General features: G+C 38.4%; 1 protein-coding gene across 1 annotated transcript in view; it reads right to left on the reverse strand.

Annotated features, from left to right (window-relative positions):
- Positions 1-1,179: 1,179 nt before the first annotated feature.
- Positions 1,180-17,187, reverse strand: part of LOC134611107 (uncharacterized) — a 61,549-nt gene continuing 45,541 nt past the window's right edge. Inside the window, exons 10-15 of the mRNA XM_063454686.1 lie at positions 11,839-11,924; positions 10,749-10,885; positions 5,431-5,520; positions 2,044-2,252; positions 1,745-1,951; positions 1,180-1,615 (exon numbers count right to left, since the gene is read on the reverse strand). Of these exons, the coding sequence (XP_063310756.1) occupies positions 1,328-1,615; positions 1,745-1,951; positions 2,044-2,252; positions 5,431-5,520; positions 10,749-10,885; positions 11,839-11,924 (1,017 nt within the window). The 3' untranslated portion in view covers positions 1,180-1,327. The remainder of the gene's footprint in view (positions 1,616-1,744; positions 1,952-2,043; positions 2,253-5,430; positions 5,521-10,748; positions 10,886-11,838; positions 11,925-17,187) is intronic.

The following is a 17,187-nucleotide window of genomic DNA, read 5'->3' on the forward strand; positions in this document are numbered from 1 at the left end:
AGCTCGCTCGGAGGTCAGGCTCCGCCCGAATATTTCTAAATTTTAACATGAGGTTCTTACATACATTAAGTTTGGCCACCCCTGGTATATACATATATGTATGTCAGTCAGTCAAAAGGTATAATTTTGGATCTTGTTAGCTGTGACACATACCACAAAATGCCTCTAAACTAGAGAGATAGGAGGAAAATGTGAAAATAAGTTCAGACAGAGAGCACAGATGGGTAGTAAATAAAAGGCACCTGGTCCCTGTTAGATCCTGATGGGATTCAATTCTGATACACAGTGGGATACAAGGTGGGATTGAGACAGCACTAAGTAAAAATCACCCATTTACAATTTAAGGTTGGATAAAACATAATAATATAGGCACCCCAAGAGAACTACTAGGACCTAGGAGTTGTAATATTGCATAAAGTTTCATAATGAATGGTCAGAAGAGCAAAGAATAGAGCATAGAAAATATCCCATATGTAGGAGATTGCACCTAACATCCTACTACCCTGTTAGGTGCGATCTACTACAGCGGAGGTCTGTCCAAGAGTCAAAACTGTGTAGAGTTAATATGGATTATGCAGAGCAAAATCTCGAATATTGTAGAGCTATGTCATACATTCATACACATCAAATAGATATATATGTATCCAATAGGATTCAAATCCTAAATGTTCATAAACTTATACAACCTTAATTTATTATAGATATAAAAAAAAACAACCCAAAAATACTTATATTTCATTTTTATTTATTTTTTTAAAGCAATTAATTTAACGGAAGTGGAAATTCTGATGATTTGTGTCCATTTAAAATTTTATTTTGCATACTTAATCATCATTGTCATCAAATGTATTTTAGTTGCATAAATCCTACCTTATTATATATTACAGGCAAATAGCTAGATCTGCACTTAGACACACATATAAAACTTGTTTTCAGAGGTATTATTCTTGACAATTACCATATTTCTTTAATGTAGGCCAAGCATACTCCACATAGCAGCATACACATTATAAAGCAAGTTCGTGCACATTATCCTAAATCCATCTGTCATTTCTTGATCACCCATTATCTGTGCCCTGAGATCCTGCATTTTTGTGTCTTCGCATATGCATTTTCACATTGCTGTGGTTTTTATTTCAGTTTTGTGGAGCATATTACGTAGGTTTATTTAAAAAAAAATTATTTACTCAAGATTTTATGATTTAATTGTAAAAATAATTTCCTCGGCAGTTGACTTAAGACAGTCTGTAGATAAAGTGTTCATATCTGTTCAGCTATCAATTCGGTTGAAACGTTGTCACCTTCTGGAGAGATCACTCTATGCACTTTAGCATGTGTTAAGAGGCTGTGCTTTCCCTTTTACAGTAAAGTTGGTTTGAAGGATATTGGATGGTACAGTTAGATCTTGGAAAGGCTGCTGGCCCCCGACATACAAAAAAAAATGACCAGGTTCAACTTTCCACTGGTCAGTCCACACTGCTCGCTGGTCAGGCCGAACTGAGAAAAAGATCTTAACAGCACTAGCCAATGGAACAGCTATTCGCTGAATACCCACCAATTGCCAACGAGGAACTGGTACACTAGCATTAGACCAGCTGATGTACACCTGTGCTACCTGTGGAGAGAGCATGGTGGTCATTAAATATTGCACTACAGAGAATGCATCTGGAGCAAAGGTCTATATTTTATGAACCGTGAGTCTTGTGGCTAGTTTGCTCAGAAAAATGCTTGGTCCACATCTTACCTCTTCCCCAATTCTGGATCCAGAGTTATGCACCTGTACAGACAGTTGGAGGGTCTCACAGATTTGCAGAGAGCTGTGCGTCACTACCAGGTCACTATAATAAAATTTGGTGTAGGACAGGCCATACCCAAAGGGGTAGAGAGGCACCTGGTTGCCGAAATAACGGTATGTTCGTCCATGCATAGTGTAATTTTCCATAGGAGGTACCTTTAAATAAACAGAAAGCATTGGAAATATAATTTATCATATGCTATTTAACAGCTTTTTATTTTAGCACATGTCCAACAGATCTGCCATACCTGCTGCATCCTGGCTGGCCATGTAACTGGCAGTCTGCCCGCAGGATTTACACCATCTGCTCCCACTATGGTTTTAGCAATGGCAATGCCAGAGGCTTGTGCAGGAAAGAAGCACTCCAGGATAGCCTGTACACCATCACTACTCTGGGCCCATGAGACATCTAGTGGTCCGGCATTAAAGAGCAACAGGATAACTGGACGTCCTGCAGCTGGAAGATATGTATATAAATATCATATATAAATTAAAATAATGCAAGGAACACCAATTAAATACAACAAACTAGGTGAGAAGTCAATCCATTCTAAAACGGTTTGACTGTGCACTGTAGTGGTTACAGAGGCGGTTCCAGAACCGAATCTTGGGAGGGGCACTGATGGTGGGCTGTAGCGGGGTGAAAATGGCTGCAGCGGAGGGATAGGGGGTCTCGTTTAGGTGATAGAAGGCTGTACACATATGTAGACACACACAGCGACATGAAAACACAGTAACATACATGTACCCACACATATACCTACACAGACACACACAGAAACACATACGCAGTCTGGCACACATAGATACATACACACACACACACACTGACTACCTACACGCAGACACACACACCCCTACACAGACTCACACATACACACACGTAAGATACACACACAGATACATACTGACACTCACATTTACCTACACATACACAGAGATAAACACTGACACTCACAGATACACACACACACAGACATTTAGATACACTCACATTTACCTACACATACACAGAGAGAACAATGACTTACAGACACACACACATAGATACAATGACACACACTGACACATACCTAAACATACGCACACAAATTGCTCTTTACATTATGTTAACCACCCCCCTGCTTCCATACCTTTTGGTTGCAGGGAGGTGACTTCCTGGGGAGTCTGAAGCTTCCTCCCTGCAACATTAACGGGCCCCAACCGGGCCCCTACTTTTTCAGGGGGAGTGAGGCAATTGCCCTGTTTCCCCACCCTCGGGTCCGCCACTGAGTGGTTATGGTACTTTGAGAGTGTTCTTTTAAAGAAAGTGAGCAGACTACTCACAAATGCTCAATTAAAATAATAAATTATTGGGAGGACAGTGCTTCTTGACAACTGCCCACTCAATCTGAAACAACTCCCTACTTCTACAAGGCACCGTCACACAAGCTGTAGAGCAGACACAACATTATTTCTCTAGATTGATGTGCACATCTTCGAACATTTCACTTTTTTCCTTTTCTCAGGAAGCCTCCTATTCTTAGGTTTTATATTCTTGGTATTTTATAGGATCACTATGCTCTGTGAAGCATTGTATGATATAGTCTTTCTTCCATGAGGGAATATTGACAGACCCTTACCATTCCTGAGATGGATCTACCCCAGGGAAAGCTTTTCTGAATTTTTAGGCACTCTTAAAACACAGAGCTAACAAATTTCAGTTTTGTGTTTTCTTTCTTTTTTTTTTTTAAGGTTTAACCCCTTAAGGACACATGACATGTGTGACATGTCATGATTCCCTTTTATTCCAGAGGTTTGGTCCTTAAGGTGTTAATAAAGTAAAAATGTTTTGAAAACATTAATCTGTATTTAAAGAACACTCCTGCCCAATTGTACTTAAAGGCAATGTTACAACTTTCACTTAGTGCACCCAGACCAGTATAGGGCTATACTGTCCATTCTGACCACAGTAACACTCTACTCTATAAACACGTATGCTCAGCTGTTGTAGGTCTACTTTAAGACTTGCTGAGCATTGTATTTCTTGATGATAGACTCCATGATTTCTGCTTGGATATCGGATATATCTTGCTTACAGGGTTCTCATTTGATCTTAGATTGGCTTGGTATAAAGCTGCTGTGGCTCAGAGGTAGGAAGCAGGTCCAGGACTGAGAAGTTCCCCAGTTCAAGTCCCCTGTTGGGAACTCCAGGAGCGACCATGTCTGGCTGTCTGTCTGCCACGGTGAGAACCATGACAGGGGGTAGGTAAGGGTTAGGGTTTTTTAGGTCAGAGTTGTGGCAACTGACATTTAATGTGGATAAGTGCAAGATAATGCATCTTGGACGTAAAAACCCAAGGGCAGAGTACAGAATATTTGATAGAGTCCTAACCTCAACATCTGGATTTAGGGGTGATTATTTCTGATGACTTAAAGGTAGGCAGACAATGTAATAGAGCAGCAGGAAATGCTAGCAGAATGCTTGGTTGTATAGGGAGAGGTATTAGCAGTAGAAAGAGGGAAGTGCTCATGCCATTGTACAGAACACTAGTGAGACCTCACGTGGAGTATTGTACGCAGTACTGGAGACCGTATCTTCAGAAGGATATTGATACCTTAGAGAGAGGACATAGTCTTAAATTAGAGGGACAAAGGTTTAAAACTAATATCAGGAAGTATTACTTTACTGAGAGGGTAGTGGATGCATGGAATAGCCTTCCAGATGAGGTGGTAGAGGTTAACACAGTAAAGGAGTTTAAGCATGCATGGGCTAGGCATAAGGCTATCCTGACTATAAGATAAGGCCAGAGACTAATGATAGTATTTAGAAAATTGGGCAGACTAGATGGGCCAAATGGTTCTTATCTGCCATCACATTCTATTCTATGTTAATGGACGGCTCTTCGTTAGGTCGGAGTCACTTGCTATTAACTACCATTCCTGTGACTACTCTAAAAATGAAAGTCATTTACTTTTTACCTATACTTCAACCACACTGGAAAGATGACAAAACCTGAGGCTACAAACTTTAGCGTTAACATATTATATATATCCATTCCACGTTTAAAAGTCACTCTCTGTGAAGGGCAGCTTGTCCTCCACATTGCTGAATCATTTGAGTCATGGCTTCACGGTTGTCCTAATGCACACTACCACATCATAATAAGCTTGACTAGGCCATGTTAGACCACTCAGGCCTAACTATATTAGGAATCATCTTCCAGAGTGCATCAATGATCCATCTAGGACACACTGTTGAGTATACTTTAGGTATAGTGAAATTATCTCTCTCTTGAGCATATAATTTAAGATAAGTTTGTAACTTTTTAGCAAATACTTATATGAATATTTTCTTTTAGTATGGCTTCTCCCTCAGACTCTAAAAAATAGGGGAGCCAAATACATTTAATATAAAAATACAGACAATCTAGCAAACAAATTAGAGTTTGGTTTCCATTCCAAAAATTGACACCGCAGTCATAAGAATACTAAGAGAACAACTTTGCCTATTGAGTCTGTGGCATACCTGAGAGAGCCGATGGAAAAGAGGTTAGATGCAGAGCTGAGGCGCCTGTGGATTATTCACAAGCAAGTTATTTGTCAAACACTAAACAGTAAGAGACCAGAAGATGTGTAATGTGACACTGATTTACCTGAGCCCACGGCATCCCTCAAGAGATCAGCCTGATGGCCAGGAAACGATAAATCTACTCGGTCCTTGCCTTCAGTTTCTACACTTACACCTGGTAGATGGAAATCACAGCAATAAATCCCAACAATATAACAGCATGACATCCATATTAAATATTTACTTAAAGGGACACTCCAGTGCTAGGAAAACAATCCGTTTTCCTGGCACTGCAGGTCCCCTCTCCCTCTCCCTCAAAACCCCTTCAAAACATACTCGTTTTCCTGGCACTATAGTGCCCTGAGGGTGCCCCCACCCTCAGGGTCCCACTCCCGCGGGGCTGAGGGGGGAGGAAGGGGTTGATCCCTTACCTTTTTTCCAGTGCCGGGCTCCCTCGGCGCTGGGACTCTCCTCCCTCTTCCCTCTTCTGAATGCGCATGCGCGGCAAGAGCTGCGTGCGCATTCAGCCAGTCTCATAGGAAAGCATTCTCAATGCTTTCCTATGGACGCTGGCATCTTCTCCCTGTGAAAATCACAGTGAGAAGCGCGGAAGCGCCTCTAGCGGCTGTCAATGAGACAGCCACTAGAGGCTGGATTAACCCTAGTGTAAACATAGCAGTTTCTTTGAAACTGCTATGTTAACTGCAAAAAGGGTTAAACCTAGCTGGACATGGCACCCAGACCACTTCATTAAGCTGAAGTGGTCTGGGTGCCTATAGTGGTCCTTTAATGTCCTAATCACAAAGAGCAACATGTCTACATCTGTGTATTTTTCAATTTCATGGGGTCATTATAGAACTGAAAAATGTACAGAAGCAAACTAGAAATATTTGGAGAATTTGGGGTTGTATTTAACTATCCTTTTTAAGTAGCACTCTGTATAATAATGTGGTATTTTTCCTCTGTTTTGTAAAACAAATACAGTTTTGTCTCTATTGTATTTACAGTACAGGATAATCATGACTGTTTGGCACACTGTATATTCTCATTTAGGGAGATTCAAAAGGCTGGGGGAGTGTTGTGATCTGGCAAATAGGGGCGGTTTGATATATCAAATGACGTGGCAGCCACCAATCTGTTGAGTGACGTCACCAATCAGCAGGGATTACCCCTTACAATACAGAACATCGCAAGGTGCTACTGACATTACTTTCAGTTCCCGATGAAGGTGCCACTGAGCACCGAAACATGCATTAACACTATTACTTACTTTTCAACAGTTTAGGGGGGGTTTGATTTAACTGTGGGGGCTGCCTTGAAGCAGTTTACTAGGCATTGTTGTAGGATAATCAGAATATTCACAAGAGGTTTGAATTTTCTACCTTTAACCACTGCCCTGCTTTCTTGCACCCATCATCTCATCGTACCTCTCTTACTTGCAGCTGATAGCTTTTGGAGCATTTTCTGAGTATAAGTAGCTTTTGCTGCTTTAGTTGGATATTTAATTACAATTATAAGGTTTTAGACTATTGTATTACTGAAATTTGATCTCTAGCTAATAGACAATGATGTTGCGCATGTTCACGTCATCCTTCGCTAGATAAAGGGATGTACTACCATATTAAGCAATTTTAGGTTACATTGTTTCAGCTCATATTTTCCCTAATGGTTACATTTTGCTGACTTGAGAGTAATCAGATTCAATCAGAATTAGCCATCTAACTTTTTATAGAATGTCTTGTTTACTCCCCTCTGTGTCTTTAAGGATTTGGGGCACTGTTCATTGATCACTGTATCACTTTTGTATTTTTCTCCTTTTTCCATTTACAGATTAAGACTTTTAAAAATTAAGATTAAAGTGATGTTTTTATTTTAGGCAATTAGTGGAGTTACCGTAAGCCCTTTATTGGGGACTTTATTTTAATGGTAGTATACATAAATTAATTTTAAAAATAAATTTAAAAAAAAGTTTTAATATTTTTTTTAAGAATTTAATTTTTTCACTTTAGGATTCAGAATTCGTTGTATACCTAGGATGGAGTTCTTTGACACTGTTTTTAGCTCCCTTTCGATGTTATTTACTAACTTTGAAACAACGTATCATTTTTAAAATTGCAAATATGTAACATTATTGTAATGATTACAGCCAATTGATTTGGGACTAAATAAGGGTTTTCCTATTTGAGTGTTACGTTTTAAGGTACAGTAATACACCTCCGTTGTTAGGTGGTAGCCTCTACCTTTGCTGAGGATCCTTTAGTATTCTGACAGACTTTGAGAACAGGATGATACTTTACTTTAACTCCACAGCTACTGTGGTCTGGAACCCAGACTATTGACATATCGAAACTACTAAGAGTGACTTGCCATTCCTTGTCGACTTTCTAAACAAACATGTTCTATTTTTATGGTCCAGGCTTGCACCACAGCACCATTGTCAGGTCACAGGTGTCCCATGTGTCCTGGATTGATGCAGAGTGCCTCCCCAGGTTATTTATTTATTAATTCCTCTTTAATTTCTTTTCACCGTTTAGTTAACACATGAGGTTTCTAGGATAACATTTTGCTGCTACCTTCAAATGAGACATTACTTTGGCATTATATCAGCTTTGGTCTCAATTTAATAAGCTTTCCAAATGATTCCATAGGGTAAGAGATATTTTCAATTGATTTATCAACAAAAATCTGGAATGGAGATTGCGAGTCAAGCCTTCTCGTCTGATCTCACAAATGCGCTATTGGATGAATGGGCAAATATTCCCACAGAAACACTCCAAAAAACTTGTGGAAAACCCTCCCAGAAGAGGGGAAGCAGTTCTAACTGCAAAAGGTGGATCAACTACAGATTTATGTTATAAAAGCCACAGTTGGTTTAAGGGTCAGATGGCCCAATCATTTTGTCCATTTAGTGTATGTTATGATTAAAGAAAACCTAAGCGAGTCATAGAAATATCGACAGCTGCAATTGCAATGATCATAAAAAAACAAATAAAAAATGCCGACCTACAAATATAATAAATAGGACAGTCAGTATGGGATACTGCTTCAACTTAATAATCAGGGCCATTAATATGGGATGCTGCTTCAACTTAATAATCAGGGCTATTAATATGGAATGCTGCTTCAACTTAATAATCAGGGCCATTAATATGGGATACTGCTTCAACTTAATAATCAGGGCCATTAATATGGGATGCTGCTTCAACTTAATAATCAGGGCCATTAATATGGGATGCTGCTTCAACTTAATAATCAGGGCCATTAATATGGGATACTGCTTCAACTTAATAATCAGGGCCATTAATATGGGATGCTGCTTCAACTTAATAATCAGGGCCATTAATATGGGATGCTGCTTCAACTTAATAATCAGGGCCATTAATATGGGATACTGCTTCAACTTAATAATCAGGGCCATTAATATGGGTTGCTGCTTCAACTTAATAATCAGGGCCATTAATATGGGATGCTGCTTTAACTTAATAATCAGGGCCATTAATATGGGATGCTGCTTCAACTTAATAATCAGGGCCATTAATATGGGATGCTGCTTCAACTTAATAATCAGGGCCATTAATATGGGATACTGCTTCAACTTAATAATCAGGGCCATTAATATGGGATGCTGCTTCCACTTAATAATCAGGCCATTAATATGGGATGCTGCTTCAACTTAATAATCAGGGCCATTAATATGGGATGCTGCTTCAACTTAATAATCAGGGCTATTAATATGGGATGCTGCTTTAACTTAATAATCAGGGCCATTAATATGGGATGCTGCTTCAACTTAATAATCAGGGCCATTAATATGGGATGCTGCTTCAACTTAATAACCAGGCTATTAATATGGGATGCTGCTTCAACTTAATAATCAGGGCTATTAATATGGGATGCTGCTTCAACTTAATAATGAGGGCTATTAATATGGGATGCTGCTTCAACTTAATAATCAGGGCTATTAATATGGGATGCTGCTTCAACTTAATAATCAGGGCCATTAATATGGGATGCTGCTTCAACTTAATAATCAGGGCCATTAATATGGGATGCTGCTTTAACTTAATAATCAGGGCCATTAATATGGGATGCTGCTTCAACTTAATAATCAGGGCTATTAATATGGGATGCTGCTTTAACTTAATAATCAGGGCCATTAATATGGGATGCTGCTTCAACTTAATAATCAGGCTATTAATATGGGATGCTGCTTCAACTTAATAATCAGGGCTATTAATATGGGATGCTGCTTCAACTTAATAATCAGGGCTATTAATATGGGATGCTGCTTCAACTTAATAATCAGGGCTATTAATATGGGATGCTGCTTCAACTTAATAATCAGGGCTATTAATATGGGATGCTGCTTCTGCTTAATAATCAGGGCTATTAATATGGGATGCTGCTTCAACTTAATAATCAGGCTATTAATATGGGATGCTGCTTCAACTTAATAATCAGGCTATTAATATGGGATGCTGCTTCAACTTAATAATCAGGGCTATTAATATGGGATGCTGCTTCAACTTAATAATCAGGGCTATTAATATGGGATGCTGCTTCAACTTAATAATCAGGGCCATTAATATGGGATGCTGCTTCTGCTTAATAATCAGGGCCATTAATATGGGATGCTGCTTTAACTTAATAATCAGGGCTATTAATATGGGATGCTGCTTCTGCTTAATAATCAAGGCAGTCGGTATGTTATGCAGCTTCTACCTAATTCTCGACTAACCCGTGAATCTTCCAGTCTGCTATTTCTTTAAAAAGAAAGATATACCTAAGTATTTTTAAAAAATCCCGATAAATGTTATTCTGCTGACTCACTGATATCAAAACCAAAATCTCCCCCTATAATATGCAGTATTTCGGTAGCAGAGAATAGCAATTAGAATGTGTATGTTTATTTCATACACATTTCTAAGCCATTAAATCAACCATTAGCCATGTTAAGCTTCTGTGTCTTTTACACATATTGGCTAATGCAGGGGTTCCCAAGTACCCCCTACAGGCCAGGATTTAGGGATTACTCTGTCTCAAGTGTGTGTTTTTCTTCTTCTAAAAACACCTTAGACACAACTGGGTAATCTTTAAATCCTGGACTGATGGGGGGTACTGGAAGACTGGGTTGGGAACCACTGGGCTAATGCAATATGTTTAGTGTTATGAAAGATGTTGATAGCATTTTTATTTCAGTAAATTCTAATAAGGGTCTATGATTTTTTTAATAAGCATGCCTTTATAGAGAACTCAAATGTAACAACACATTTTAAATAGGTAGGCAAAGAGACTGCAGATATACACAACAGGTTTACCTATGAAAATTATTTTATAATAAACTCTGATATCCTAATCAATTCCAACCATTTTCTCATTTAAGTTCAGACTCCTTTAACTTACCAGTTCCAAGACACACTATGGTGATGTCAACAGACTGGACCACTTCTTTAATCTCATTGGGGTTGTACTTTTCACATTGTGCATTAATACATCCCGCAGCAAAGAAAATCTTTACGGGTAGCATTGCAAGACCTTCCCTAAAGAATAAAGAGATAGATTAATATTACATATGGTGGGACAAAGAAACGCACAAATAAGACTACAGGGTAATTTCCTAGAAATTAAACAAGCCTCAGTTTGACAACTATTATTTTAATTATAGATGAAGAACCCACTTCACATGCTATATTTTTTTTATTCTATCCATTTTCTGTTTACAGTAATCGTTCTAAATTCTTAGTAAATATGAGAGTTGTTTTAAATTGGGCTGCCCTCGAGTCTTTGCTTTCTGAAAGGGGAGAAATGTTTTTGAAACCAGTGATCTCTAAATAAGGCTGTGGTGGTGGTGGGGGTGGGGGGGTGTGATTTAGCATTAAAGACTGCCTGCCTTCATGCAGATGCTGTGGAATGGAATTCCAATTATTCTTAGCAAGATGAACCTCACTCACAAACCAAATGCAAAGCCCCCTCTAGTTATAATTCTCATCACTATAATTACACAGATTTACAATATAGGATACACTGATGCACCCTGGGTTATTACAGCACTGGGTACAAAAGTGTGATCTCTGTTGTGTTGTCAGTAAAAAGCAGGTGGCAGAACTTTAACGCGTGACTCCATTAAACATACTTGTTACAGTGTAATTTTTTTTTTACTACACAAGAATAACATAGAAGGAAGTGGTTGGAAAGATTTACATTTGTTACTCCCTAAAGTGAGAATTTAAAGTGAATTTCAAATTTATGGTCAAATTAGCTGAAAAAGAAAATTATCTAAATCGGCTAAGCTTCCAATTTGGCTACTTTGGCTTCAAATTGGAAATTCAATTTGCATTCTGACTTTAGGGAATACCCTGTTAGGATTTAGGACTTCATATGGATGCATGGAAGGGCAAACAGAATTACTTTTTGGTATTTATTGCAGAGGGCACGGTATGTAGGTATATTCCAAAACAATATTTCTTATATCTTACGTGGCTGATTTCCTTACTTAGGGGTAGTGATATATTGAGGGTCTGGATGGGGTTCATAGTCCCCAAAAAGTTCTTGCGGGTTATCGGCAAAAGGTCCAATTACCTAAGGCGACAGAAAGATGTAACAAAAATAATTAAAGTGACTCTTATCCCGAGTCATCTGTATTTTATTAAACCTATTAGACAAAACAAATAAACAAAAAAAATGTTTTAGTTTTTTTCACTTTGATCCTTTATTAATTTTCACATAGATAGACATTACCAAGACATTATAAACAAAGAACACAAACCATATACCCATTCGCTCATACAAAAAAAAAAAATAATAATAAAAAAAAAAATTATTGAGCAAAAATTCTAACAGTACTACTATATTTGAATTTAGAAATACCTCAAAAGATGCTTGTAGCGGAGGGTAGTATTAGAATCCACGATCTCCGCTGGTATCTTAGGTAAATCCACAGTCAGCGCTGAAAAGTAAGGCAATATCCCAATCCTCCCAATAACCGGACGAAACACAGTTTGGGAGTCAACTAACTTGCTTTATTCACAGGCTTGTATATTTATACAGTTCCCCATGCAAGGGGTTTCCTGACAGAAGTTTCAGGGGATTTCTCCCATAATACAGTGTAATTCTCCCAGGGTACATTGCTACACGAGAGGGATACTCCCACTAAAATGGACGATTAAGTGGATTATCCCCTCGTGTAGCAAAACTGACAATTCACATTAAAATCCATTTTATAAGTTTTATACGGTGCATTTAACTAACCGAACGTTCGGTAGATAGCTGGGGTCTGAGCGCATCTTTTGTGTGAATACCGCTCAGATCCCAGCTGAAATGACCGAACGCCGCAACAAATACAGTTTACCTCGAAGTTCCCCTCAAACTGTCGATTATACTTGGGGGAACGATTCTACCGAATACCGGGCTCCCGAACGGTCTGGAAGTCCAGCGGTGTTCGTGTCGTCGAGTAGCCGTTTTCAGTTCCAGGCGCTCGACGACCAAACACCACTGAAGAATAGCGAATCCAAGATGGCCGACCGCCGCATGGTCGGTAGCCGAACGACGGGCACCTAGGAGAGCTTCTAATTACTGATTGCAACATTGTTGCAATCGGTTAACGAGTGCCACACGCTCCTAAGTGTGTGGTCTATCAGGGGAGCCCGCATTCGTTCCACGAACAGCCCGGATAGCCGCTGTTCGTCGAACTAAGTACTTGCATGCTGGTAGCTTACGGCTGCCAGCATGCGAATTACCATAGCATAGATACATAGTACATTTACATCTACCACACAGGCTACATAGCAGAATACACACAGCACATAGTACAGACAACCTTTCTATATTACAGTCCAGAAGTGGCTAGGTTTGCCACAATGCTTTTTGGGACCGGATATAAAGGAAAGTAGAAAGGATCTAAATGTATGCAGTGTCCCAATGTCAAATTATTTGTATTGGAGTATCACATTATTAAGACTGCCCATCATGAGGGAAATCATTTAATCTATTAATCCAAAGATCCCAGATTGATCTGTTTTTATTTTACAGGTAGACCAGAGGTGGAAGTTGTTGGATAATTCCCCTACTGAATATTCACTTTGATTGTGCCAGTTATGTAAATTAATATTGGGCATTATTAGATCTAATATCCTAATATTAGAGCACTCATAGATTTTGTTTGCTATTTTTAGCTCTTTCTTTAATTTTTGCCACTTCTTCCGAGTTTGAAAGAGAATCAAAGAATTATCTAAAGAGATGATAAATGTCTTATTCCCTGTATTGCTTCCTATTCTGTTTGCTTCCAGCTTATACCAAGATAGTTCTTTTGAATCTTTACCTTGTATCCCCCTCTTGATGGTCCTTTTTGGACAGAATCTGAGTATTGATTCTAGGTCTTTTGCCTCTCTAGATGTAATTTGTGAAGCTAGATTGGATCATGTCTAACCACTGCTTGGGTATTGACAACGGTAGCATTCGAAATAGGTATGCGTCGTCCGTCACGCATTAAAATTAACCCCAGATCGCCGCGATCGCGGGGTTAACGGTGCTCCGGTCTGCCTCTGTATTAGAGGCAGATCGGGAGCACCCGATCGTGCTGCCCCTGCAGCAGTGCTCGCTCTGACAGTCTGTCAGAGCGAGCACATGTGCTGCATGTACTTACCTTCCGCCTTCCTGCACTTCCGGGTTCAGTGTGAAGTGCAGGGAGATGGATCAGTGATGATCTTGCTTCCTGTTAAAAAAATAAATAAAGTTAATTTAAAATCCCATCCCCCTTTACCCATGTAAATAAAAAATTAACCCCTTCCCTGCCAATTGATCACGGACTACAGTGATCAATTGGCAGGGTATACATTTTACTATGATCTGATTTTTTTTTTTTTTAACCCCTGAGGGTCAACTTTTATTTTTTGTAACCCTAATATTAAAATAATGTATTTAGCTAGCTGGGGTGGGTGGAAGTTAGTGGGGAATTGGGGAATTTGGCGTTAGGCTAACTAGGTGTTAACGTTAAAAAACGTTTTAAAATGAGTTTTAGAAAGTAAAAAAAAAGTTAAAACAAAATGTTTTAATAATGTTTAAGTAAAAAAACTAAACAAAAAAACACCCCCCTTTACCCAGTCCAAATAAAAATTAACCCCTTCCCCGCCAGTCGATCACTGCCTACAGTGATCAAAATACAGGTCACAGTATTATACTGTGATATCATTTTTTTTTAACCTCTGAGGATTAACTTTTATTTATTTTTTTACTTCTCATGGGTTCAATTTATTTAATAAATTAATTTAAACATTTTATAATTATATATTTAGCTAGCTGGGGTGGGTGGGAGTTATGGGAAAGTGGGAAATTTACTGTTAGTGCTGCTTACTGCTAGTTAGGGGTAACGGTAAAAAAAAAAAAGCTTATAAAAATGTTAAATCTGTAAAAAAAAAAAAGTTTTAAGAAAGTTTAGGAAAGTTTAAAAAAAATTAATAGGCAAAACAAAAGTTTAAAAATTGGTTTTAAAAAGTAAAAAAATTAAAAAAAAAAACAACGCTCATTACCACTACATCTGGAACAAACTAGAGAAAAAATGATCCCACGCTAAGGTTCAAAATACACCTATTGAATTACCCAAGGGTATATTATTTAATAAATAATATGTGTTTGTGGGGAAGTTTCAATAACCAACCATCTAAACTACTCCAAAATGGAACATGGACACAGCGTAAAACTTCAAAGTTAGAAAAAAACTGAATGGCTGTGTCTCAAATGTGCCCCTTCAACATCCACATATGCCTGGCAAAGCTACACCCGGGTATTGCTGTACTTAGACGACAAAGCTGAGCAACATATGTAGTATTATACAGTCGTAGCACACATAAGGTTTGCAAAATATACTGTGCAAACTCACTTTGTGTGTCAAAAAGGCAAAAAAAAACCGCTTATTACCACAACACTTGGTACAAGCTAGCGGAAATATTATCCCATGCCAAGGTTTAAAATATGCCTTTTGAAATACCCTGTGATGTCTTCTTTAAGAAATGGTATGGCTTAATGTGGTACTTGGATTATATAGCCTTGTAAAATACTCTAAAATGGAACATGATCACAGCGTAAAAATTAAAAGTTTGAAAAAAACTGTAATGGCTGTGTCCCAAATGTGCCCCTCCGATGTCCACATATACCTGGCAAAGGTACAAAAGCGGGTATTGCTGTACTCAGCCGACATAGCTGAGCAACATATGAAGTATTATACAGTCGTAGCACACATACAATTTGCAAAATATACTGTGCAAACTCACTTTGTGTGTCAAAAAGGCAGAACAAAACGCTTATTACAACTACACTTGGTACAAGCTAGCGGAAATATTATCCCACGCTAAGGTTCAAAATATGCCTTTTGAAATACCCTGCGATGTGTTCTTTAACAAATGGTATGCCTTTATGGTGTAGTTGTAATATGTAGCCTGCTCAAGTGCTCCAAAGTGGGACACGGACGCATCAAAACCCTCCATGAAAATTCACACAAAAAAAACGGAACTTGTGACGTCTCTTTTACAGCACTGTAACTTCACAAAATAGTGTCTAGGACATACACTGGGCATGTTGTTTTACTCAGAAGACTTAGCTGAGCATAATTTGGGGGTTTTGAACTTAGTGGCACATATGAAATATACAAAATGCCCAGCAAAAATGTAATCCGTATGTAAAAAAATGCCCAAAATTATTTTTTACCACATACTTTGGCATATATTGGTGAAGAAATGGGGGCATGTTAAGGCACAATATGCACCATATGGGATACCCTGGAGTGTCTACTTTTACAAATGGTAGGCCTTTGTGGTTTTTTTTTGAACAGTCAAACTGCTATAATACCCCAAATTGAAGCATAGGCCAATTAAATCCGTCTCTCAAAATTCTAGTGTAAATACTGAAAAGGACAGGTCTCCTATATGGCACTGTAGCTTCACGAAATAGTGCCAAAGACATACAATGGGGATATCGTTGTACTCAGCAGATGTAGCTGAACACAAAATAAAGTTTTGTGCAGGAATAGCACACACCATCTTTACAAAATAAATATGCCCAATTATGCCTAATTTTAACCCAATTATGCCTAATTTTAACCCAAAATTAAAATTAAATTACTGATCACAGTTCAAACTACATTAAACCCAGCCATTTATAAAGTGGCTACACCAAACATTTCAAAATACAACGTTTCGATAACTTGTTAAAATGGTGTGCCATCATGGTGGCAATTTACTTTCTTAGTATGCCATGTTTTCTCAAAGGCACATAGGCCAAGAAAATCACTTTAAATGTTATAAGTTAAAAAGGGCATCTAATATATTTGGCCCTGTGACAAATCTGAAATAATGGTACATGGGGGTACTGTTATATTTGGGAGATAAATAGTAATAAAAATACTGAGGCTTTATTCCAGTAACTTAATAATTATCAGGATTATGACATTTCCTCTGAAAATGGAATTCATAGGTGTGAAAAAACACAATTGAAAATATGACCACTAATTGGGGCCAGCATTTGGGATAAAGTAGTTATACTAAACAAATAAAAATTACGCCATTTGAGTATCCTACTGTTAAAAATGGCAAACCATAATGGTGGAAATGTTATTCCAAGGCTGTCATACTCTGTCAAAGGCGACATATGCCCATAAAATTGCTTCGTCAAATTTCCAGGTATAAAACATGAAATTGGCAAGCCCTAAATTTGGTCCTGTAACTTTCTAAAACCCCATAACATGTGCACATGGGGGGGTACTGTTGTACTTGTGAAACATCATTGAATGCAAATATGAGTGTTTTAAATGCACAGGGGCCCTAGCAGTGGACTTGGGCCACTGGAGTGGTGT

This window comes from Pelobates fuscus, chromosome 1, assembly GCF_036172605.1.
Source record: "Pelobates fuscus isolate aPelFus1 chromosome 1, aPelFus1.pri, whole genome shotgun sequence".
In the NCBI taxonomy this organism is placed as follows: Eukaryota; Metazoa; Chordata; class Amphibia; order Anura; family Pelobatidae; genus Pelobates; species Pelobates fuscus.